The sequence below is a fragment of the Sceloporus undulatus genome, chromosome 4 (assembly GCF_019175285.1).
Source record: "Sceloporus undulatus isolate JIND9_A2432 ecotype Alabama chromosome 4, SceUnd_v1.1, whole genome shotgun sequence".
Lineage (NCBI taxonomy): Eukaryota > Metazoa > Chordata > Lepidosauria > Squamata > Phrynosomatidae > Sceloporus > Sceloporus undulatus.
The window spans coordinates 64,595,047-64,618,606 of record NC_056525.1 but is presented as its reverse complement, the minus strand read 5'-3'; the positions used below and the strand labels follow the sequence as shown (position 1 = coordinate 64,618,606).

Sequence of the window (23,560 nt, the reverse complement as noted above, 5' to 3'; positions counted from 1 at the left end):
TAGTGTAATTGTGTTTTCTTCTTAGGTAGTGATAAATTCTTCATGTTTGTCTCACTTGCTGTTTTCACAGTATTTGGATAAAGTTGAAGTGGAGATGCGAACATGTGAAGAGCCCCGGCCACCCAATGGACAGTCACCCATTGCCCTTGCTTCAGGACAAAGGTTACTATTGACTGTAACCAGTGTTTATCAATGCAATATTATGTGCTAGTTTTGCTTTCCCAGTCTAAATGACAATAGTTCTGAATTCATAATGCAGAGTGTTTGTCTGTTTTTTGCTGTGAAGTTTTTGGTACTTGGGATTTTATTGAGAGGTTCTCTGGCCTCTTATGTTGAGCCTGCTTATTTCTGCAAATACATTGTTTGTTCAGAATCAACAACAAGGTGAGTTCCACATATATATTGCTTTCCCATAGTAACAGACACTGGATTGAAGAGTCAAGAGCAATACAGGTTGAGTCATCTTTATCCAAATTGTTTGGGACCAGGAGTATTTTTGATTTTGATTTGGGTGGTGGTAGCATATCTGTATTTGTATATTCCTGCATATGCATCTCATCTTGAAGATGGGACCCAAGTCAAAGCAGAAAATTCATATATGTTTCATAGTCACCTTATATACAAACCTGAAGGTAATTTTATACTATATTTTAAAATATTTTTTTGCATGAAACAAAGTTTGTGTACAACTGAACCATCAGAAAGCGAAGGTATCACTATCTCAGCCACCCATAGAAAATGTTTTGGTTTTTGGAATATTTTGGATTCTGTAATTTCAGATAAGGGAGACTCAACCTGTAGCATATTAGTATCAAGTTGGTGTTCTGTTGCCATTGTTTTTCCCTTTGGTTGTTTAAAATTTTAATTTTTAATTATTTTTATATTTCAATCAAAGAAGTTTTTAATCTTAGTTAAAAGTATATTGCTTTTTAAAAATGCATTTTCAACTACTATAAACTTTCAACTACTAGATCCTTTAGGTAGGGAAAAGTTTCTTATCTCTTGTATATTTTTAATGTTAATTTCATATTGTTTAAATTGGGTTATTTTAATTGTTTTTAATTTTTTTCTTGCAAAGTTTTAAAAGTGTTTTTATCTTGTAAGCTGCCTTAGGTCCCTTTCTGGGGAAAAGGTAGGGAAAAGGTGGCATAGAAATTAAACAGACAAACAAAAACTTTACCATGTGATTCATCTTCTTTGCCTGCAGTGTTGCTGACATGCTTAGTTCTGGATTATGTGAATCAGTATTTTTGTAGCTAAAGTATAGCACAGCCTGCCTTAGGACACTGGTTGCATATTTTGACATATTCTTGTCCTTTCCACACCTAGAATTTTATGGCACTGCCTTGTTCAGTTCCTTATTTCTGTAAAAAGGTTTCATGCTATGAATTGCTCACCTCTAGTTAATTATTTCTTATAAATTTTTAAAGCATGATTAATACAATTAATAACAATCCTTCATAATTTCAATTTTTTCATAACTGGGGAGAAATTAAATATGTCCTTGATGCTGAAACATGATTTCAGCACCGTTCAGCACTACAACCTTGGAGCTTATTTTACCAGCATGCAAATCTAGGTTCAAGGCTTTTTCCATGATTTTTATCATGTTGCTGCTGCTGTTGTTGTTATTGTTATTTCTTACCTGCCTCTCCCCATGATTCAATAATGAACAAACAACATCCGTTAAAACATATCAGTTAGAACGTACTTCAGTTTAAAAGGACAAATAAGATGTTCACATATTTAAACAATCTACATCTAAAATTCTTTAAAATTCATAATTTAAAAATCATCTTGATAAGCATGCCAGAATGCTCTTCAATGCGCTTTTAAATTCAGACAGTGTCTTCAGCTAATGAATCTCTCATATATGTACCAGGCAACTGTGTTTTGTGATGTAATGAGCTAAAGCTTTCTTTTTTGTTAAAAGCTCTTTCCTTCCCTATAGTGAATATGGCTTTGCTGAAAAGGTAGTGGAAGGCATGTTCATTGTTGTCAATTCCATCACCATCAAGATCCACTCCAAGGCCTTCCATGCTTCCTTTGAACTGTGGCAGCTTCAAGGATACAGTGTCAACCCCAGTTGGCAGCAAAGTGATCTACGTTTTACCCGTATTACTGATTCACACAGGGGAGAGGTAAGGCTATAAGAAGATGATTGCAACATTGCAATCACTTCTATAAATTTGCAAGGATTTGTTGATTTAGAATCTTGATTCAGCTGTGCATTTTTGCAGAGTCACAGTAAAGGTAAAGATAGTCCCTTGACATGAATGTCTAGTTGTAACTGTAGGGGGTGGTGCTCATCTCCATTACTAAGCCAAAGAGCCAGCATTCTCTGAGGACTGCTCTGTTGGTCATGTGGCCAGCATGACTGCACCAAGCGCTGTTACATTCCCACTGAGAAGTGGTACCTATCTATCTACTTGCATTTGCATGCTTTTGAACTTCTAGGTTGGCAGAAGCTGGGACTAGTGACAGGATCTCACTCCCATCATGCAGTAATCAGGCCTCGAACTGCCAACCTTCTGATCTTCTGATCATCAGAATTGGCGTCTTAACCACTAAGCCACTGCATCCCTATAGAGCCATAAGTCACAGTACCAATGCTCAGTGAACCTTCCCTATGCCAATCTCAGTATTGTATTTTACTTGAACATAAGCATACTACCCCCAGAAACTAAGTATTGCTTTTATTTTTTGTGGCCATCCTCTCTTCCTTCTTGTTAGGTTCTAACATTTAAAGAACTCACCTGGCAGACTCTCCGGATAGAGGCTGATGCTACAGAAAATGCAGATCAAGACCCTGCCACTACTCCTCTGAGACTTATTACAAATCAGGGCAAAATCCAAATATCTCTGAAGAGAAAGGTGAATATATTATCTGCTGGAAAGTGGAGTTATGTACTTTGGTCTTCTGCTAGAGCTTGCACTTTAGATGGGGTTAGCAGTTGTATTTAGGGCATTGTGCTCTGTATGAAGCATTTTAAAGCACTTTCAAGTTTAACAGTGCAGGTTGTTCCTTTCTTCATCAGTTGAAAGAGATAGCTGATGATAGCTATCAGAGGAAAATATAACTTGCACTAAATATCTAGAAATTATGCAACCTTTTAAAGGAATTGCCATGCTATTCATTTTATGTTGTGTATGAATGTTGTCTAGAGAGTCCCGTTTAATCATATCTGTGATTCCCTACAGGAATGGGAGTAAATTAATGCTAAACTTTCTCTGATTGTTTATGAGACAGACAAAGGATTGCAATGTGATGGCCTCTAAGCTTATGTTCCTCCTTGATGACTTGTTATGGGTGCTGACTGACTCTCAGTTGAAGGCAATGATGAAGTATGCAGAGTCCTTGAGTGAAGCCATGGAGAAATCAGCTCAGCAGAGGAAAAGTATGGCTCCTGAACCTGTCCAAGTAAGTGGCTTGCTCAGCATTCCTATTATAGTGTTGTGGAATGACAGTTTAGAAAAAACAGCAAAGTTGTTTAATCAGTTGGATTGTTTTTCTTTGGTTTTCACTTCAGAAGTTTTGCTTCCTTAGGAGAAGCATGCATGAAATAGAATGTTCTTTGACAAGTTCTATCATTTCTCTCCATAATCATGGTTCTTTCTAAATTTTTATACTTGTAAATGATTTTTCATATATAAAATAAATAAATATTATCCCAGTTTTCATATATAAAATAAATATTATCCTATTTCTGTTTCAGTGCATTGCTCTCTGCCATAATTTTCAGTTTTCTCTATTTAAATCACCACTTGAGTTTTATACTTTTAAATGATACTTATTACATATTAAGTTGATGCCAAGGTAGCATAGACATTCTGCTACAGTATTAATAAGGTACAATTTTATTTTCCATAGTATCTTCAAACTGATTACCTGTACAGTTTTTGGAGTTTTTAAGGAACAGTGCTGGAAGCTATTTTCTTTTCAGCCATGTAGACCCTTACAGAATGTGCTTCAGCTATATGTCTAAAGCGTGATTTCCCAAAGTAGGTGGATCACATTAGCCATATTTTCCATACTGCAAATCAGGATACAAGTGTGATGATATAGTGAATATACACCACCCCTAAGTTCCAGTCTGACACATTCATTGTGTGATTTGAATATGAAACATAACAATGTATTAATGATTTTCAAGGCTCTTTTTTCTAGAATGTCCTTGCAGAGTGTCATTTATGGTCTCCTATGCTGTCACCCACATAAACTATATAACCATAATTTCTTTTTACTTACATGGGTATATTTAGGCGTAATTTCTCTCTGTTGTAGATTACACCTCCAGCTCCCAGTGCCCAACAGTCCTGGCCCCAGTCGTTTGGCAGCAGCCACAAAGCAATCAGCCAGTATTTTGAAAAACATGATATGAAAGAGTCTTCTTATCACCTTCTCATCTCCCGTCTGGATCTACATATCTGTGATGACAGTCACACCCGAGAAACAGGTATTTGATTCTAAGATAAGATAGGGAAGAATCAACTTGGATACATTGTTGTTTTTCAGAATATTATTTGACTTGTTTCCTTATTCCTTCTGTCCTGTGCCCCTTCATGTTTTCTAGTGACATTTCTCTCCTTGTTTTGAAATGCCTGAAACAAGTGGGATTTTGATGTTTTAGGAAACTATTTTGGCTGTTAAAAGGCTTTTTTCTGCTGATTCATGATGTTCTTTATCCTATTCCTCTGTGAATTTTCTTCATTTGCAGTATTTGCTATTTTTACTATTGCTCCCTCCTCCATACATCATTGACAAACTCTTTATTAGAAATCTCTAACAAAGTTAAATTCTTTTTCTGTTTCTTGAATCTTGTTCCAGTTTTTGTTGTTGTTGCTTCATTTCATTATACAGATACGTGCCTATTTCAGAAATTAACACATCTCCTTTTATTCCCATTAGAGTCTCTGTAAATGACATTACCTTTGGACTAGTGCCAAAGTTTTCATCTGTTTGTCCCAGGCCCTTCAGAAAGATTTCCTAAGGTGCCTACAAGACAGCATATAACAAATAATACAATATATGATTCCTTCTTCTTTCTTCTTTTGAAAGGATCTCCCCTATACTTTAATGTAATACATACAGGCATTCCTTACCCAGTTAGAGAATTGCTCTTTGCTATGAAGGAATATCTAAGCAGTATACAATAAGTACAATACCTACCAAGGATTTAAGGTGATTATCAGCCTTATTTGTCCTCATTTCAGGTGAAGACTTTTCCTATTTAGGCAAGTATTTTAGATACTTAAATCTCCGTACTTCTACTGGAAAGGTATTGATATTATTTGTTATTATTGTTATTTGTCATCACATTGTCTTTGACCTATGACTACTATATGAATGAGACTTTCAAAAGGCATGTTCTAGACTGTAGTTTAGTTGATTGAATCAATCCCTTTGTACTGTGGTCTTGCTCTTTTTCTACCCACTTGCATTTCCCCAAGCATCATTTTCTTTTCCAGTGAGCTACAATGTCTCATTATATGCTCAAATTACAATAACCTCAGTTTAAATGTTTTAGCTTCAAGGGAGCATTCAGACTTAATTTGCTCTCAGACCCATTCATTTATATTTTTGGCAGTCTGTGATATCTGTAGTACTGTCATCCAATACCATAACTCACATGAGCTAATTTCTTTCTGTCATCTTTCTTCACTGTCCACCTTTCACAATCATACCCAGAAATGGGAAATATTATGGCTTGGATGATTTTGACTTCAACATTAATCTTTACATTTGATGATCTTATCTAGTTCCTTCATAGTTTCCTTCCAGGTCTTAGTCATCTTCTGAGTTCTTGACTACTCTATTTTGATAGATGACTGGGTCAAAGTATAGTAAATCTTCACCTATTTCGATAATTTCATCATTCATTTTAAAATTATGTAAAATATCTGTTGATTTCACAGTACCAGTTTTATTATATGTGCGGTGTTTTTAATAAATAAAATTGTATTGGTGAATCACAAATCACTGGAAGTTTCCAATTTTGGATAGAAGAAGAAGGAAGAGACTATGAATAGTTTAAAATAAAATGTAAATCTCATTAGTTGCAGTTAGTTAAGATTGTAAGTGAAAAATATTTCCTGATATTGTCAGTTTTATAATTCTTAATAATGAAGAAGTCATAACCAAGGATACTTACACTGTGCCTCATTATAGAACATTTACACAACAGAGAATCGACTCAATAGTAGTATCTGATCATTGTTCTTCTGTGTCTTCTCCTCAATTCTGTATTTTCTTAGACTGCTGAAAGAGTGACATTTAATGGAACAGTACTGCAGTCACCACAAGTTAAGGCAGCTATAATGCTAATCTTCTATCTTTTTTAAAGGACCAAGTTATCAAAGTGTTGGGCAGGTGAACCTATTGCTTACCCTTGGTGTTAACTTTTCAGTTGATTCTGTATTATCACTGTTTTTTAAAAACTTTTGATTAACATTTTAATTAGTGCTAAAATGCTTGTCCTGATATAAGCTTAAGAAAACATACCATTCAAATAGCATCAGACTACTAATCTTCATAGACAGTTTTAAAAATTATTTTCCTATTTGATTTTATGGGGCCAGAGAGAAAGGCTTCACCTAAAATACAACTGGTGAGAAAGCAAAACTTTTCTCCTTGCAAGCAACAAGGTTCTTGCTTAGTGGTGGACCTGTGTTCCAAAACAAGAATTTCTGGGGTATGGCCTTTTGTGGCATCCTTTTCAGTCATTATGAATGCTGAATTCAGTACTACTGAATGATCACAATGCAGTTCAGCTCTGACTTTCTTCATATAAGAATAGGTCTAGACCGGTCATATTTTGTCATTCTTTTTCCATTTTATCATAGGTGCTTCCAAACATGGAATAACAGGAGGTGCAATGCAATTAACTTTTAGGAGAATGGCTTTTGACTATTATCCTTTCCATTGGGCAGGTAAAAGTAATTTGCTCTTATTAAGAATGGGAATTGTAATGATTAAAAACTTGAAAAACCCAGCTTAATTTTAATGTTAGTGATACACTGCAAGAAACACTGATTTCAGTATCAACATTAGTTTTTACCCATTGAATGGATTAGTTATTGGGAGGAATAAATGAGGATGAATGAGATGATGATGATGATGATGATGATGATGATGATGATGATAATAATAATAATACGTTTTATTTATAGACTGCTATTCCGCAATGATCATAGCGGTGTACAGTAAAAATTGAATACAATACAAATACAAGGTGACAATTAAAGGAGGGAGGGGCCTCTTCCTTCAGGCAGACCCTGATGTTTCTGGGTCTGCCTGATCGCTCCCTCTGAGGCCAAGATGACAGTTGATGCATGGAAACAGATAGCCTCTCTATTTGAAACTTTAAAAAACCCTACATGCATAGTCTACTGCTGAGACTACATTATTGCTGAGACTAACTGGAATACAGAACCACCTTGGTGTATTTATTAAAAATTAAAATATAGAAGAGTTATTTTAATAGGTGATAGTAACCACTAAGTATCACTAGTCATTGTCAGACATTGAACCCTGTTCGTAAATTCCTGTTGTGCCTGTATATATCATTTTAAGGTTATTGCAGAAGGAAGCATCCAGTATTTCCTTTCACCCAGTGATCCTCACACATATTCCCTACTGTTGAGCCTACTTCATAGCCATTTAGTGGCCAGAGAGCAGGGGCTTTTAGCTAGCATCTGGCTAGATTTCTGCAGTTGAATTTAAAGAGGAAAATTCTCTCACAGGTCTAGGGGGATGATGTTTTCTTTGTGCATGCAACAGCAGAAATATCGTTGAATATTTGCTTGGGCCCTCCACCACCATACCTAGCAACTTAATGGCTGTGGAGCACACTGGCAACTAACAAGTAGGGTGCACATATGGGAGGGTGAGTGGAGGTATGTTTGGTGGAGCTTTATACTGCACAGAGTCAATGTAAGTTCTTGACCACTATTGTACATAGCTTGTATAATACCAAGAAAGATAATATAGCACAGGGGTAGGCAACCTGCAGCCCGTGGGCCGGATGTGACCCGGCAAGGCCTTGGGACCGGCCCCAGCCCGGTCCTGCCACCAATTGCCGCCGGAACCTTTGGCCTCTCGCGTGAGGGTGTGGGGCCTTTGGCCTATCAGGAGGAGGCAGGCAAGGGGGGCAAGTGGCAGGCAAGGGGGACAAGCGGCGGGCAAGGGGGGCAATTGTCTATAGAAGCCTCCGAAACATGAATTTATATTAACATTTTTTTAAAAATCAGCAAAAAATTTTAGCGTGTCCTCCATTTTTTTTTTTAAAGTATCTTCCATTTGAAATTTTTGTCCTACACTTGTCCGGGTTTATTTATTTATTTAATTTTTAAAAAATTATTTACTTATTTATTTTTTGGCTTCAGCCCCCCAGTTGTCTGAGGGACAGCAACCTGGCCCCCGGCTCAAAAAGGTTGCCTACCCCTGATATAGCATATCCATGGCACTATATATAGATAACTCAAAACAGGAGTGCAACACAACCACCCAATAACATATATATTTATTGTACTGACATTCTTTAAGATGAGCAGAGATGTGGTGGGAAATGTGAAAATATTGATGTTTTGAAACACAGATGTGAAGATCTGTTCAGCTATGAGATGAGCTGCTCTATAAGGTCAATATCAGATGTAAACAAATTCTTCTGTCTGATATTAACTATGCCATTAATATGCCTTAAGTTGAGCCTTTTTTGAGAAAGGGAGCACAAATTAGAAGAGAACTTTTGAAAAGTAGATCACAGAGACAAAGAAAGAGTAGAGCTCTTATCAATGTAAATCAAATGTTTTATTCAGGAGACAGCTGCAAACACTGGGTACGCTATTGTGATGCCATGGATACCCGGGAACAGTGGGCAAAAAAGCTGGTGGAGGAATTCCAAAACAAAATGGGAAATTATGGTGAAGAAATATGTTTTCCCTCCTCTAAAACTGCTTCAAGGGAATCTCCTTTCAAAAAGAAAACAGGTAACACATAAATGTATTGCATTATTGCATTAATAATTTAAAACCATAAGCTAGAAACAGAATAGTGCAATAAAAATACTATGGCAAATAAAGCCCTTATTTTATCTTTTTCCCCCTATATGTTTGTACGTATTTATTTTATTGCATATATTTTACAAACCATCAGGCCTTGCTTGTTAGACAGAATAAGATGGTAGTCTCAAGACAGATTTTATATGTCAAAGGGTAGCAAATTATTAGTTATCTAATTTTCCATTCCTGTATTTTTACTGTCAAGGGTGAAAAAAGGATTTTCTGTTTCATTTCCCACTATAACATAACTGACTAGATACAGTGAGCCTTGACCCAGGTGAGATGAACCATTTGCTGCTTTGCCTAAAACAGCAAAATGTCATAGGTCAGGTGTACAGACTCACATACTGCAGAAAGTAGAGTTCTTGTTGTTCCAAGCTGCAAGTGGAAATGGCTGTGATCCTTTTTGAATTTGGACATCGGAACTATACCTATGCCTTGGAGACTGGTGTAACAATTTGAACCTACCAAATTGTACTGTTAACTTTCTGCAATTGTACAGGGAAGAGGAAGATGAATTATGGCTCCATAAATCCATTTCTGAGGTCAGACATATCAATAGCATCTCTTCCTGCTTCCCTATGTGACTATCAAGTAGAACTAATGAGAAATTAATCATAGGGTCAGCCTAATAAGAGGCAATATAAGTGACAGTATGAGGTGGAGAATTCTAGTGGCAAACTGCTGTTGTTATCCTGCAAACTTTCTGCCTCATCTTTGTAATGTAGATTTTATAATGTTTTCTTCCGTTCCCATTCCTGCGGCATGGCAAGACAGGGTTGGTAGCAGCTGCAGAGTAAGGCCAGCCGTAGGGGCTGTACAGACCAGCAAGAAACAGCAGCATTGAGGTGGAGTGAGTGGGGGCGTGGCGCCCGCCTTCCCCCGCTCCAGCTCCGCCCCAAAGTGGCACCATGTCTCCTGCCCGACCAGACGGCAGGCAGCATGACAACATTTCTATGGCACAGCATTTACACACGCTGTGGCAAAGAAATGCAGAAGAGCTGCGACAGTGATGGCAAGGATGGCTTTTTTCTGCCCCAAAAAGGAACTGCATTTTGCCTCTTCTTTTGGGGCTTGAAAAACACTGGATTGAGGCTGCGTCGTGTGGTTGCCACGGCCTCAATCTGGGTGGTGTAGAGCTGCGCCTTTAGGGCCATCTGTTTTCAGAAATAATTTGTGACCTCCTGCCATAGTGTTTTCACACACAGTACCAGTGTTTCTTCAGCAAGGGGCAGGGTGACCAAGAACAAAAAGTACTACAATTCATTTTGAATCTGTTGTTTCATATCAGTACAGAATTGTGTGTATAAGAAAAAAATAAGAGTGCTGCCATTTTGTAACATTTTGAGTGTTTTAATTGCTGAAAAGTTGATATTTTCCTGTTCTGATTATTGAAAATACCTTTAAGATACTCCATCTAGTTCTCAAAAAAGTTCCCCAGAGAAGGGGATACCCATGGCTAGTACACCACCTCCTACCCTTTTTGGACTCCAGCGTCCTGCATGGAACAGACTTCGATCCAGCTGTCTGGTTCTCCGAGTAGATGATTTGGACATTCATCAGGTAAAGTATAAAAACTGTAAACTATCACCTAAAGATTTCTTATGGCCCAAATCCTATTTCTACTGTAATTCTCTGTAAATTCTATTACATCCAGTTGCGTTTGCAAAAACCTGAGGTTTTATAAGAGGCAACTCTCTGTGCCTTGTTGCTTATAGTTACCTGCTGCCATATTATTATTTTCCTATTCTTTCTGCCATGAAATATAGAGCATAAATGCCAGCTCTTGTATTTGTGCTTTTTAAAAACACAATACAAGTTTTGTTTTCCATACAGGTTTAAATTTGAGTTTAGCACACATGTTTATGGCTTAAAGTAGGCCTCTTGATGGCTGTTGCTTTTGTTATTATATATTCCAGTTTGGCCCCATCAACCCTCAAAATAGAGAAATGACTTATAAGAAAGCAAGAGAGTATTATTTGGATTGTAGTACTGTAATGTTGTAGCCATAATTAGATTTTTGGGACTGTTAAGTGCTTCCTGCTTTAGAACTCTTTGTTTTCAAAATCCTACACTGAGTAGTGCACCAGTACCATAAACCCAAGCAGGATCAGTTTTCTGTCTTTAAACAATCATGTTTCTTACTCTTGAGTGTATATGCCAACAATGTTTTTCAGGTTTCCACTGCTGGACAGCATAGTAAGAAGCCTTCAACGCTGCTTTCATGTAGGAGGAAGTCCCTGAATATTCCTGACCAAACCTCAGCCATTCATATAGAGTTTACTGAGTACTACCTCCCAGATAATCCAGAATTTCCAGGTAACCATTCTACATCTGTTATGGGCCTGTGAAAAATTAGTTCTCCACAGCTGTCCCCCCACCCCCAAGCTCTCTTTCAGAGTTTGGAGCATTATTTTAAAGGAACTAGTCCATTCGCTAAAGGCACCAGGGCTGTTCTGATCTTGGAAGTTAAGCAGGGTCAGACCTAGTTAGTACTTGGATGGGGGACTGTAGGTTATATATTAGAAGAAGGAAATGGCAAAACCATCTCTGAGTATTCCTTGCCTAAGAAAACCCTATGTAATTTATGGGGTTGTCATAAATCAGCAGGTGGCCTGGAGATACATACATGCACATAGTCCATTATTCCATGTTGTTGTTAAAATAACTCATTAAGGCCCCATTTCCACTCACTCATTTGCCCTGGATAGAATTGGGCAGATCCAGTTGCTCCCATATTGAATCTGCTCGGGAAGAAGTGCCCACTACCCTTTACCTTGATCGGGGCAATTTGCCCCTCTGAATTTCACATTTGCAGTACCGCTTTAAAATGGAGCCTCCTTTGTTGTCAATCAAATTCACTTCTGCTTTAGTCAAAGGTGACATATCGTACAGCCATTGAGCAACCAAATGGATGCTTTCCCCCCTCCTTTTTAAAAAAAACCTGACTGCAGTGTTCACATATTTTTGTCAACTTGTCAAATTAAAAAACCTCCAGGTATGTGTGTATGTTGTGTGTATTTGGGTCATTACAGATTATGGCAACCCTAAAACGATCCTATCCTGGGGTTTTCTTGGCAAGATTGGTTCTGAAGAGATTTGCCATTGCCTTTCCCCTGAGGCTGAGAGAGTGTGACTCCCCCAAAGTCATGGGTTTCCACAGCCTTCCCTCTGAATGCCAGCCTCTAGCTTCCCCTTCGCTTCCAGCCCAGCATTTCCTCCTCTTTGGAACCTCTTCCCTTCCCTTCAAGCCCAATGCCACTTCCAAAGCCCTTGCCTCCCCCCCATGCCATCCTCTTCCCTTCCCTTCCAGCCCAAAGCATGCACATAATCCATCACAATAATAATAATAATAATACCTCACCTCAGAATGCCACCTTTGCATCCCCTTTTTCTTTCCCTCCGATTGCCACCTCAGAATCCCTTACATATGTAGCAAAAGCATTCACACATAACTTGCCAAATTTAAAAGGAAATACATTCACATATTCTGTCACACACACACAAAAATAATTTTTAAAAAGCCACTTGCAAAGTGAGGTGCCGTGCCGGCAGCAAGCAAACAAAGGGGAAATGTAGCACAAGCAGACACATTCTATCAATATGTATCAACCTGTAGAAAAAGCATTTGCATAATCTGTCACAATAATATTAATAATATAATAATAATACCTCACCTTAGAATGCCATCTCTGCATCCTTTGCTTTCCCTTCAATTGCCACCCCATGCCATTACATACACATATGTAGCAAAAGCATTCACACATTGTTTGCCAAATTGAAAGGGAAACATTTGTAACATTCGCCTTGTAACATTCTCATATTACACACAAAAAAAAATAATTTTAAAACATGCCACTTGCAAAGTGAGGTGCCGTGCCGGCAGCAAGCAAACGAAAGGGAAATGTAGCACAAGCAGACACATTCTATCAATATGTATCAACCTGTAAAAAAAAGCATCCGCATACTCTGTCAAGAATAAAAATACAAAAGAGAGAGAGAGAGAGAGAAAGCTGCCTGCGAGAGGGGAGGCATGTTTTGCCCTCTGACCTCCCTCTGACCTAATCCCTCCCCTGAATTTGACCCGATCATGACCGGGGCCAAGTTCACATTTGCCGGCACCCGTTTTTTCTCAAAAGATACAGGAAAAACTCCGCTTTCAAAAGACCCGCGCCAAGGGGGATTTGCCCCTGAACGGGTGTGCAAAGCTCAAATTCAAGTGTAAAAGAACCGGCGCCAATATAAACTTCCCACTTTTAATCTGGTTTCTGAACCGGGGTAAAAGGTTGTCTGAATGGTCCCTAAATTTGGTTTTAAGAATAACACATTTTAGTTGCCCTTTAATGTTGTTTCTTAGACATACACTTAAAAATACAAATATATCCCAAAGCAACTATTTAGAAGTCTAGAATAAATGTTATTTGTTGCACTGGGAAAAAAAATCTGTTAAAATCTGTTTTTGAAAACAATGGTCAGAGTGCCATAGATAATCCCAACTAGAGTTGGGATTCTAATCACCTGGGATGACCCATTGTTTTTAGTGGATTTACTTTAGTTGGGATGAACAATAGAATTAAGCATCTGAGTCATTAGTTGCTTGTTACCTGAAAAAGTAACATGGTACAGGTTATGTTACTAACAATGCTTCCAAGATATTCTCTCTCTCTCTCTCTCCTTGCAATTTGAAGTGGTTCATACTGTATCTTTCTGCGAATTTGGAATTTGCCCTTAAATGGCCTGGAGAGAGCAGAGGAGTTTTGCTAGTACAGCCTCTCTTTTTCTTTATCACATCACTTACCAAACTGCTCTGATCCATGAGAAGAATTGTTGATTGAAAATGATACTGCCTTTTTATATAGGCAAGAGTGAAGTAAAAATGAAGTGTTAATGGTCTGCTGTCCCAAAACAGATTAGATTCAGAAAATGCATGTGAGCAGCACTTTCTTACACTTTCCCAAAGATGATGTAAATCCCCCTGGCAATCCAGGACCCATTTTTTTGTATGCTGTGCATTGAACTAAGCCTATCACTTTATTTTCTTTAGTGCCTGACAGAAATCTCTGGACGATATCCTATATAATATTTTGTCTTTTCTGGAATCTGTGCTTTCTGAAATTCACTGGGAGTTGTGGAGTTTTAACTCCTTTAAAATTGTTGAGATGATTGCATTCAAAACATCCTTGGTAGTAAGAAATGTTTGTTGACAAATAGGTGGCCAGAGGGACAGAAATGTTTGATTCTGCTTGTATCCCACTCTTTCTTTACCCACACTGATTCCTCTCCTCATTACCAATACCCCCTTCCGCACCCTTCTATTTATCCTTGAAGATCCTACCATGGTTGGAGCTAGACATGAGGAATTTGACTGCCTTTCTAATCTTGCAAATCCTCCTTTTTTACCTGCTTTGAAGCTGCAAGAGTGAGATGAGGAATGACCATTGTCCGTTCCACTCCAGAAGCAATATTCTACCTGGAGAATAAAGGATAAAGCATTGGTTCTTCATTACCTCCTTCTCTTCACTTCTCTTTTTACCCAGCTTCCAGTTGCATGTGCATGCATATTGTAGATTTAAATGAATACTAGAATATTTTGCAACCCTTGACGTGCCTTCAGGAGAAACACTCCCTCTTCCATAGGCTTTGTGATTGATAGATCACCCAGAGACAGGGTGGTGGAGAGATGTACTCCCACTATTACATTGTTTTCAAGTGCAATGCAGTTTTTCCCCAACAGAAATAATTTCAGCCATTTTTATGAGGGGAAGAACAGTCATGTACTGAGACATTTAATCTTGGTGGGGGCTAAACTTTCACCCCTGTGTTGGTAGAAGAAAATGCTGGTACTGTATATCTCAGTTAATGAAGTAGATTTGTTTCTAGGTATTATTTCTTTAATGGAAAATTTGGTACCAGAGGCAGAATAGCATAGAAAGTATAGTAATAAGAAACATTTCAACATGTTTCAGCAGGCTTTTTATTCAAAACTAGCAATATATGCCTGTGAAATGAAACAATCAGGTCTGGTAAACCTTGCATAAGTAGACAAAAACATTTTAAACCTTATAGAGACCACTTATAAGTTTCTTTCAAAAAGCGTCTAAGGCTGACTTTTTCTTTCACTAGCCTCCACTTTTTTTTGTGATTTTCACCTTGTTGGCCAAACATATAGCTCAGTTTTTTTTAAAACTGTGTATAGGGGAGTAACTAATGAGAGAGACAGGGCTTTCACCAGCATTTTGCCATTCATGCATGCTCAGTAAAGGATTCTGAAGACACTGGTTGTTTACTGAGAGAAGAATCACATCCTTTTCCCAACTCAAGCACTATCGCATTGTGTACTGCAACCTGCTACTGAAAGGCTCTATTTAACCAGTCTTCTTTCGCCATCTTTCCAGTGTCACAGAGGGTAAAAAGCTTTCAGCTAGATGGAAGATAGGGAGCAAAAGAAGGGGCAAGACTAACATAAAAAGACTTGGCAGAAAGAAGATTCTTTGTCAGCGGCATTCTTAACTGAAGTATGCCTGTAGTTTTTATTTCCTTGCAGCTGTGACACAGATTTGTTTTCTAAAACTCAGGGGATGCTGAAATTCTCAATGGTTCCCACTATCTGCATAGTTTTTCCCCCTGGACCCTGTTTCTTCAAGCTGAATTGAAGGACTATATTGCATTAAAGCTAACGGGAAGAGAGATTTTTCCCTTATAATTTATGGGCTAAAAAGTGTGCTGTGAAACCAAACAGAATAGTAGTTTATGCAATATATGATAGATTTTCACTCTGCAGGAACAATAGGGAACAAGGGGCCTTCCAGCTATCGTTGAAGTGCAGTTCCCATTGGTTCTGGCCAAAACGAAGATAAGAATTTCAGTCCAACAACATTAGGAGGGCCATGTGTTCTCTGCCTTTGATCAATTCAAAGACATAGCCATGTTAGTCAAGATCAGTATGCAAAGTAGACTGAAATCTACGAAACCTTATGCTACCAATTTCTTTCTCTCAGTCTCAAAGATGTTACAGTACTCCTTTGCATCCTTGATCAATGTTTTTCTGGGAAGTTGTTGAAAGTCAGTAAAATGCCTATCTTAAAGAAAGTCAAATTATTTATAAAGAGTAATAAAAATGAACAATATCCATGGGGTTGTCCAGCGTCTAATTTATGTATGTAAATTTGACAAGAATGGTAGGGTAATAGCAATTACAAAATCCATCTAAGATATTTTATTGTAGATTGCTATTGGAGGTACAAAACTGAGCCTAGATGCTATATGGTTGTTAGAAAGATGTAGCTCTGGCCAAGGCACCACATCTCCCCCTGTTTACCTTATGTGGTCCAAACCAGTGGAATGCTAACCTGTACCTTTTCCCCCTTTTTCCAGTCCCGTGCCCAAACCTGTACCTGCAACTGCATGGTTTGATTTTCACCCTGGACACAGGGAGCATGCTTTGGGTGAACTTGTTCTGCCTTGATCTCTATCGCAGCCTACAACATTTCAAAGATATATACAAGCTGGAAAACTCTGGCAAGAAAGATGAGCATATTGATGTCAGACTAGATGGCTTCATGCTAAAGGTATTTTTGTTTTCTTTTATGCTCTTCTAAGAAGGCAAGAAGAAACTCTTGAAATATGGGGAAGCAGGAGAAGACAATGTCTGGCTTCTCTAAAATTGACATTTTGCTTTTGCTCCTTCTCCACATAACATGTAACATCTTTCTTTGGTGCTGGATTGCAATATGTCATAAATGCAGTTAGTTTAAGAAGGAAAAAGAATATATAGCTGTATTGTAATATATTATATTATCAATGGCTAGAGACTTTATTTGTATCATCCCACTGTCAGAAATGTGCTGTTCAGGCAAAACAAAGGGATACTTTCAGATATGTTACCTGGAGTCTATAGAAAGATCTCCACAAAAATATGTATTTGTATCTTTCACTAATTACTTTTATTTTGGTTCAACATTTCTGCCTTAGTTGGGACTAACAATTGGATTTAGACTAGGTGTGGGCAACTGTGGGAAAGAGGTGGAGGCCAAAGTTTCCCCCGCCTAGCCATGCCTGACAGAACAGCAGTGTGCCAGAAGTGATGGCATGTCTCTCCCAGTTCTGTTTAGGGGGAATTGAGGGTGGAGAAGGCAAATTGTCAAAAATGTTATTTAATAATGGGGGGAGGGGCTGGGTGCTCATGGGAGGATTGCAGAAGTCTGTCTCAAGGCTTCATTTTTTGCACTTCTGATTCAAAGCAATGATTTCATTTTTATATTAAACAGTCATTGGGATCGTCAGTTCTGCTATCATTGCATTGCCATCAGTGTGAAATTTTCAAAGCCCAATAAGATAAATATAAGCAGGATTCTATGAAAGCCAGCTTCTCCTGACTCTTTGCTGACAATATAGCCCCTTAATTATAAAAAACAAAGTTGTGGAGTTTTGAGTATCAGTTTGTGTAGTCTTTTAAAAACTACAGTTAAATTATTTTACCAAGCACTAGTGCATTTCCCATAATAGCAATAGCAAGTACATTTATATACTGCTTATCAGTGAACGTAGCACTCCCTAAGCGGTTTACAATGTGTAAGCTAATTGCCCCCAACAAGCTGGGTACTCATTTTACCAACCTATGAAATGTTAGAAGGCTGGGTGGACCTTGGAGCCCCTGGGATCGAATTCACAACCTTGTGGCTGCAGTATAGGCATTTAACCACTGAATCACCAGGGTTCCCTTAATATATTGTAACTGCTGTTGCCTTACTGGATAAGACTTTGAACTTAAAAGAATTAGCTCAGTTTCCTGCACAGCCATGAACTTGTTCTATGGTGTCAGGTAAATCACAACTTATCAGTCTCCATTCCCTGTGAGTAATGTGGGTAACTAGCCCTCTCTTTGTTGTTGTGAGAGTAAGTTGGCAAGGTACTATAAAGTATTTTGGCTAAAAAGAGCTGATATCAGTGATAGTTGTTCATATACAATGCATTGTGGTCTTGTCTATGTCAGTCCCTTTTAATGTTTTTACTTCTTTATCTTTGTGATTCCTATAGTTAAACATCCCTGTAGAGAAAAAAGTAGTTGATCACCAGGATCGTCCCAAGTGTCTGTCCATTCGCACATCAGAAATGACAGCTACCAACACTAGGCATGCACCTCACTGCAGCTGTTTGGCTCTCCAGAATTTGTTCCGTCGATTTGCTGCTTCAGAATTCTTCCACTCCAGCTATACCCAGTTTCCTAAATTTCAGGATAATTTCAGCCTTCTTCACACCCTCTTCTTACGGCATGCATACCAAGTAGACACCAAAACGCAGAAACACACAGACTCTGGCCATTCCTCTGCCAGGTCCTCAGCTTCTGAAGACCTTTGGTCTATTAATTTCACACAGATCTCCCTGGACTTTGAGGGGACCAAAAGCTCAAAGGGCAAAGCTCTTAACTTTATCTACCCATTCCCTCTCTCTGTGTGGGCCTGCCTCCCAAAGAGATGGGAGGAAACTCAGTCATCAATGCTGCAGTTCCCTTCTGCTGCACAAGTTAAAGTCAAGCCTTCTGCTAGTTTTAGTAACCACGTCAAACATCAAGTAATTTCCAGACAGGAGCAGTTCTGCCAAAGATCAAAAACTGAGCAGGACTTGAAAAGTATCTACCTCACTCCAGAGGCAAAGGATGTGTTAGAAGAAGACTATTGTGATGTTAATGGCAAAGGAAGTGATGAAGATGTTGAAGTGTCTGCTGATGTCCATGTCCTTCTGTATTCAAGTGCACATGTGAAGGTGAGACTCAATCACTACCAGTATTTGATGCTACTTAGGATGAAGGAAGTCCTGCAGACCTTTCAAGAACAATTGACCCAAGACACTCAGGAAATAATTGGGTCTCCTCTAGATTCTATGACCGCTTGTATGGGCATCATGTTCAACAGCACTGAGGTGGCCTTGCTAATGCATCCTACTCCAGGCTCTGCACTGGAACCTAGATCTATGGACTCAGATACTACAAGTCTAATAGAATCAGAACTCTCCCCTTCAGATAGCAGGGAAGGACTGGCTGCTGAAGGCAGGGAAATGAAATCAGATGCTTCCTCAGATAAGGAAAATGGCAGCCCCACAAAAGTACTAGAGGATAGTGGAATTGAGAATACAGACACCAGTATAAATGCTTTGCAAGATGGCATGCTAAAATCCCAGAGCGATGGGTCCCTGGTAGAGGAAGAATTTCATAGCCAAACAACTGGAGAAAGAGGCCCTATAGAAGAAGCCCACGAAGCAGAAGAAATCCTTGATACCGAGAGACAGAGTGAGTCTACTAGCCTTTCTCAGATTCCTCAGATTGTTCCTTCCAGTCCATCTTCCATTGTAGATCCTCTTGGTGGTGTACAAGTATCTCTCAATGGTCAAGAAGAGGTGATCCCTTTGAAAAACATGGAGATGGAGTTATCTAGTGCATTGCATATAACAAAGGGTGCCACCAAGGAAGCATTGCATGTGACCATGGACCTCACCAAAGAAGCCATGTCCATGACAAAAGATGCTTTCAGCTTGAGCAAGGAAAAGATGGCTTCTACTGTTCAGAAAATGCTATTCCATCCCCAAACCAAGTGAGCAATTTTCAGAAATATACATGGCAGGACTATAACACAGATGAACACAACAGTGATAATTATTTACTGTCATCTCTTTATTATAAGTTATTTAGACTGATTTTCTAGTCAATGTTTTGGATATTGCTTTATAGGAAGTGGCTTAAATGTCATTTAAATCTATTTTTATTTTGCTGGGTGTTGAACTCAAAGGTCCAATGTGTGTCATACATCTGTTCAAAGATTGGTGTTCTCTGAAGATAGGAGAGCATTTTTGTTGATACATTTGACTGCAGCTTTAACCATAGATTTATAGATGAGGATGCAAGTGATCATGACAGCCTAATAAGACAGGCATTCAGAAATTTGGGAAGCAATTGATAAAATGTACATTTAGCAATGTGGGAAGCAAGTGAAGGGGACACTGGGTTCACTGAAAAAAGGGAGGATTTATATCTAGAATATTCCTTTTTTGCACTCTACCTCCAAGAACTCCCAGGCTAGTATGGCCATTGGCCATGTTTAGGTGGGGGGAGAGCTGGGAATTGTAGTCCAAGGTCTGATTTTTGTTGTTAGTCAGAGTAGACCCACTGAATCAATGAAATTTACATAAGTGCTGTTTTATGAAGTTATTATTGATTCACTGCCAAGTTACTTCTGATTCATTGAGTCTCCTCTAGTTAGGATTAACAATAGGATTCAGGCTAAAAAACGTTACTGAAAGGTACATTTTTTATTTTCAGGTTAGCATGTTGTTACCAGTTAAGTATTTATGGGGGAATAATGTGCAAGGTTGAAGGGAAAGGGGAAATATGCTTATCACAGTGGCTTAGGTTTCAGTGGCAGAGAAACAGTGGAGGTGTTGAGGACAGAGTAATAAAAATTCTTGCATGCACATGCACTCCCTGTGATATATAAACCCTATGAATTTGCACCTCACTTAAACCTTTTAAAATTATAATCTGGATTATTTGCACAGTTTGTTTTGATCTGTTATGATGCTTGTTGGTAGGGAGCCTGCACCAAAGGATGACGAAGGTTCACTGACTCCAGCTGGAGGAAATAGTGGACGCATGCGTATATTTTCCATGAAGAGGACTGCCTCCCAACATTCATTTGATACCAGCTCATTAGATGGCAGTGGTCTTGAAGACAGGCTGTCTGTGGACAGTGATGGCAGTGATGGCTTTGTGATGCTTATGGAATCTGGTAAGAAGAACACAGTTATACTTGCTTATACATTATAAATTAATCAAGTAAATAATCATATACTTCACTGGCATGAAAAAGTGATACAGGTTTTGTCAAAATATAAGTAACAACGTAGATCATAAGGAGTCTTGATGAAATAAAGTGATGCAAAATTAAGTAAAGCTTATTCAGTTTGCACTAGTGTAGTAAAAACTAGTTTTCTGACAGTAATTGTTGGTTGTGCAGAATGTGAGAAAAAGAGAACTATATAAAAATGGCTGTCACCTCTCTACAAGCCTCTTCTGACCATTTGCTGAATTTTTATGATGTCTTAAAGGTTTTGTTTTTTAAAAACATTCTAATTGGTGGGGGAAACTGGAATGGAATGCTAGGATTAAGTGGAGCTAATGGAAAAGGAGATGGGAGAGAATGAGGAAAAGGAGCCAATGGAAAAAATGGTCATGGAAAGCCTAATACAAAATCATGGACTGTGAATTGTTCGGAAGGAAAATAAAGAAGGAAGTTGTGATAAAAGATAGCTAAAGCTCTTGTGTTGACATGCTGCAGTAAATTCCATCTTTAATAGCAGGACTCTAGTCATATTTTTTTCATAGAAGCTGCAAGACTCTCTTTATGCTAATGATTCTTTCCATATGAAACAGGCTGAAGCAAAGCATCCCCTAATGTGGAGGTTTTCAAATATTTATGTGTAGCTTTTTGTATTTTTGAAATACATAGGAGCCACATTTAAGGATTCTCTGTTCTCAGAGGCCTGTTTCTATTCCCGTAGCCCTTCTTTTCCAGTGAGTAATTAGCACGACATATGGTACAGATGAGAGCAGTGGGAGTTCTATCTGAATAGAAAAGTTTGTAGGCAGCCATTAAATCCAGTCCTACCACCTGTTGCACAAGTTTGGGTATTACCAAATTTCCCCCCTGAGCCCTTGTCTTTTCAATTCTGATTTTGATTACGATGGGGAGGTTTCTCTGTCATTCTATGTCACCCCGTCTGTTTTATTGATTTAAATAGTTAATTAAGTGGTGTGTTCTCTTTGCCTCAGTTCAACATTGGCGATAAACTCAAACCATGTTTACTAGGATGAGCACTTTAAAATCTTTAATTCAAGCTTAGAACCATTTGACAAAGTGTATTCTAGAATTTTTTTACTATTGTTTCAATTCAGTTCTGGATTCTTTTAGTTTTGACCGAAGCAACTATAGGACTATAGCATTAATCCCATGCAAGCAAAATTATGCTCAAAAATTCTTCAGTGTAGACTCCTGTCATACATGGAGAGAGAAATCCTAGAGGTGCAGGCAGGGTTCAGAAAAGGAATAGGCACTAGGGATTACATTGCAAACATATGATGGTTAATGTAGCAAACCAAGGAATTCCAGAAGAAAGCCAGCATGTGCTTTACAAACTGTAGCAAAGCACAAAAAGGTTCTTAAAGACATGGGCGTGCCATTTCTTTAAGAATGCTCTTAAAGACATGGGAGTGCCACTGCTTCTGATTGTCCTAATGAAAAATTTGGATTTAGGTCAAAAGATTAGAACAGAATATGGAGAAACATAATGGTTCCCAATTGGCAAGGGGGTCAAGCAAGGCTGCATTCTGTCACCCTATTAGTTCAACGTATGCAGAACATATAATAAGAAAAGCAGATTTAGATTCAGAAGAAGTGACGATAGTTGGAGGGAACATCCACAATCTAAGATATGTGGACAATGCTATACTACACTCCGCTCTTGATATTTGCGGACTTGCTATCCATGGATGTGAGTATCCGTGGATGACAATCCCGAATTGAGGCAGCACTGGCGACGGAGGAAGAGGAGGAGGTAGAAGAAGCGGTGGCGGTCCCATGCCACCAGCCACCCACCACTGGTGAGAGCTGGGAGGGAGGGAGGAGAAAGCAGCAGCCAGTAGCCCCATGCCTCTAGCCGCCCATCTGCCATTGTTGAGAGCAGGGAGGGATGAAACGGATGCGAGAGGAGGAAGCGGCAGTGGCCCCCTGGCACACACATGCGTCAAGTAAGAGAGGAAAAAAGGTATCCCCGCGTGAGGGCCAGTGAAGTCCCATTGTTCCCAGTGGTGGTATGGCCACGTGGCCACATCACCGTTGGGAACAATGGGACTTGAGTATCCGTGGATTTTGGTATCTGTGGGGGGGGGGGCCTCTGAAATGGATCCCCTCAGATTCCAAGGGCCAACTGTACTAGCGGAAAACATCACAGACTTGGAAAATTGACTAAGGAAGTTCAAAGATGAAGGTTGAAAGGCAGGCTACTGAACATGAATAAAACAAAAATAATGTCCACGGGAGAAATACATAAATTCAATCTAGACAACGAGGAAATTGAAATAGTTAAAGAGTTCCCATAGCTAGTATCAAACATTGATCAGAATGGTGACTGCAGTCAAGAAATCAGAAGAAGATTAGGAATGGGAAGGGCTACTATGAAAGAACTAGTCAAGATCCTAAAGGGCAAAGATATACAACTGTGCACTAAAGTTAGAATTGTCCAAGCCATTGTTTTCCCCACCCCCATGTACAGATGTGAGAGCTGGACAGTGAAAAAAGTAAATAATAATAATAATAAAAAAACTCATTTGTGGTTTGGTGCTGGAGGAGATTGTGGATAGCCAAAAAGACAAACAAATGGGTCCTTGAAGAGATCAAGCCTGAAATCTCATTTGAAGCTAAGATTATCATATTTTGGCCACATCATGAGAAGG

General features: G+C 38.8%; 1 protein-coding gene across 1 annotated transcript in view; it reads left to right on the top strand.

Moving 5' to 3' along the window:
* The first annotated feature begins 73 nt into the window (after positions 1 to 73).
* The window catches only part of UHRF1BP1 (UHRF1 binding protein 1), a 42,816-nt gene continuing 19,329 nt past the window's right edge, over positions 74 to 23,560 (top strand). The window contains exons 1-12 of the mRNA XM_042461895.1: positions 74 to 162; positions 1,952 to 2,141; positions 2,734 to 2,874; positions 3,251 to 3,421; positions 4,286 to 4,457; positions 6,844 to 6,930; positions 8,818 to 8,988; positions 10,469 to 10,623; positions 11,238 to 11,379; positions 16,435 to 16,628; positions 18,097 to 19,646; positions 20,641 to 20,837. Of these exons, the coding sequence (XP_042317829.1) occupies positions 95 to 162; positions 1,952 to 2,141; positions 2,734 to 2,874; positions 3,251 to 3,421; positions 4,286 to 4,457; positions 6,844 to 6,930; positions 8,818 to 8,988; positions 10,469 to 10,623; positions 11,238 to 11,379; positions 16,435 to 16,628; positions 18,097 to 19,646; positions 20,641 to 20,837 (3,238 nt within the window). The 5' untranslated portion in view covers positions 74 to 94. The remainder of the gene's footprint in view (positions 163 to 1,951; positions 2,142 to 2,733; positions 2,875 to 3,250; positions 3,422 to 4,285; positions 4,458 to 6,843; positions 6,931 to 8,817; positions 8,989 to 10,468; positions 10,624 to 11,237; positions 11,380 to 16,434; positions 16,629 to 18,096; positions 19,647 to 20,640; positions 20,838 to 23,560) is intronic.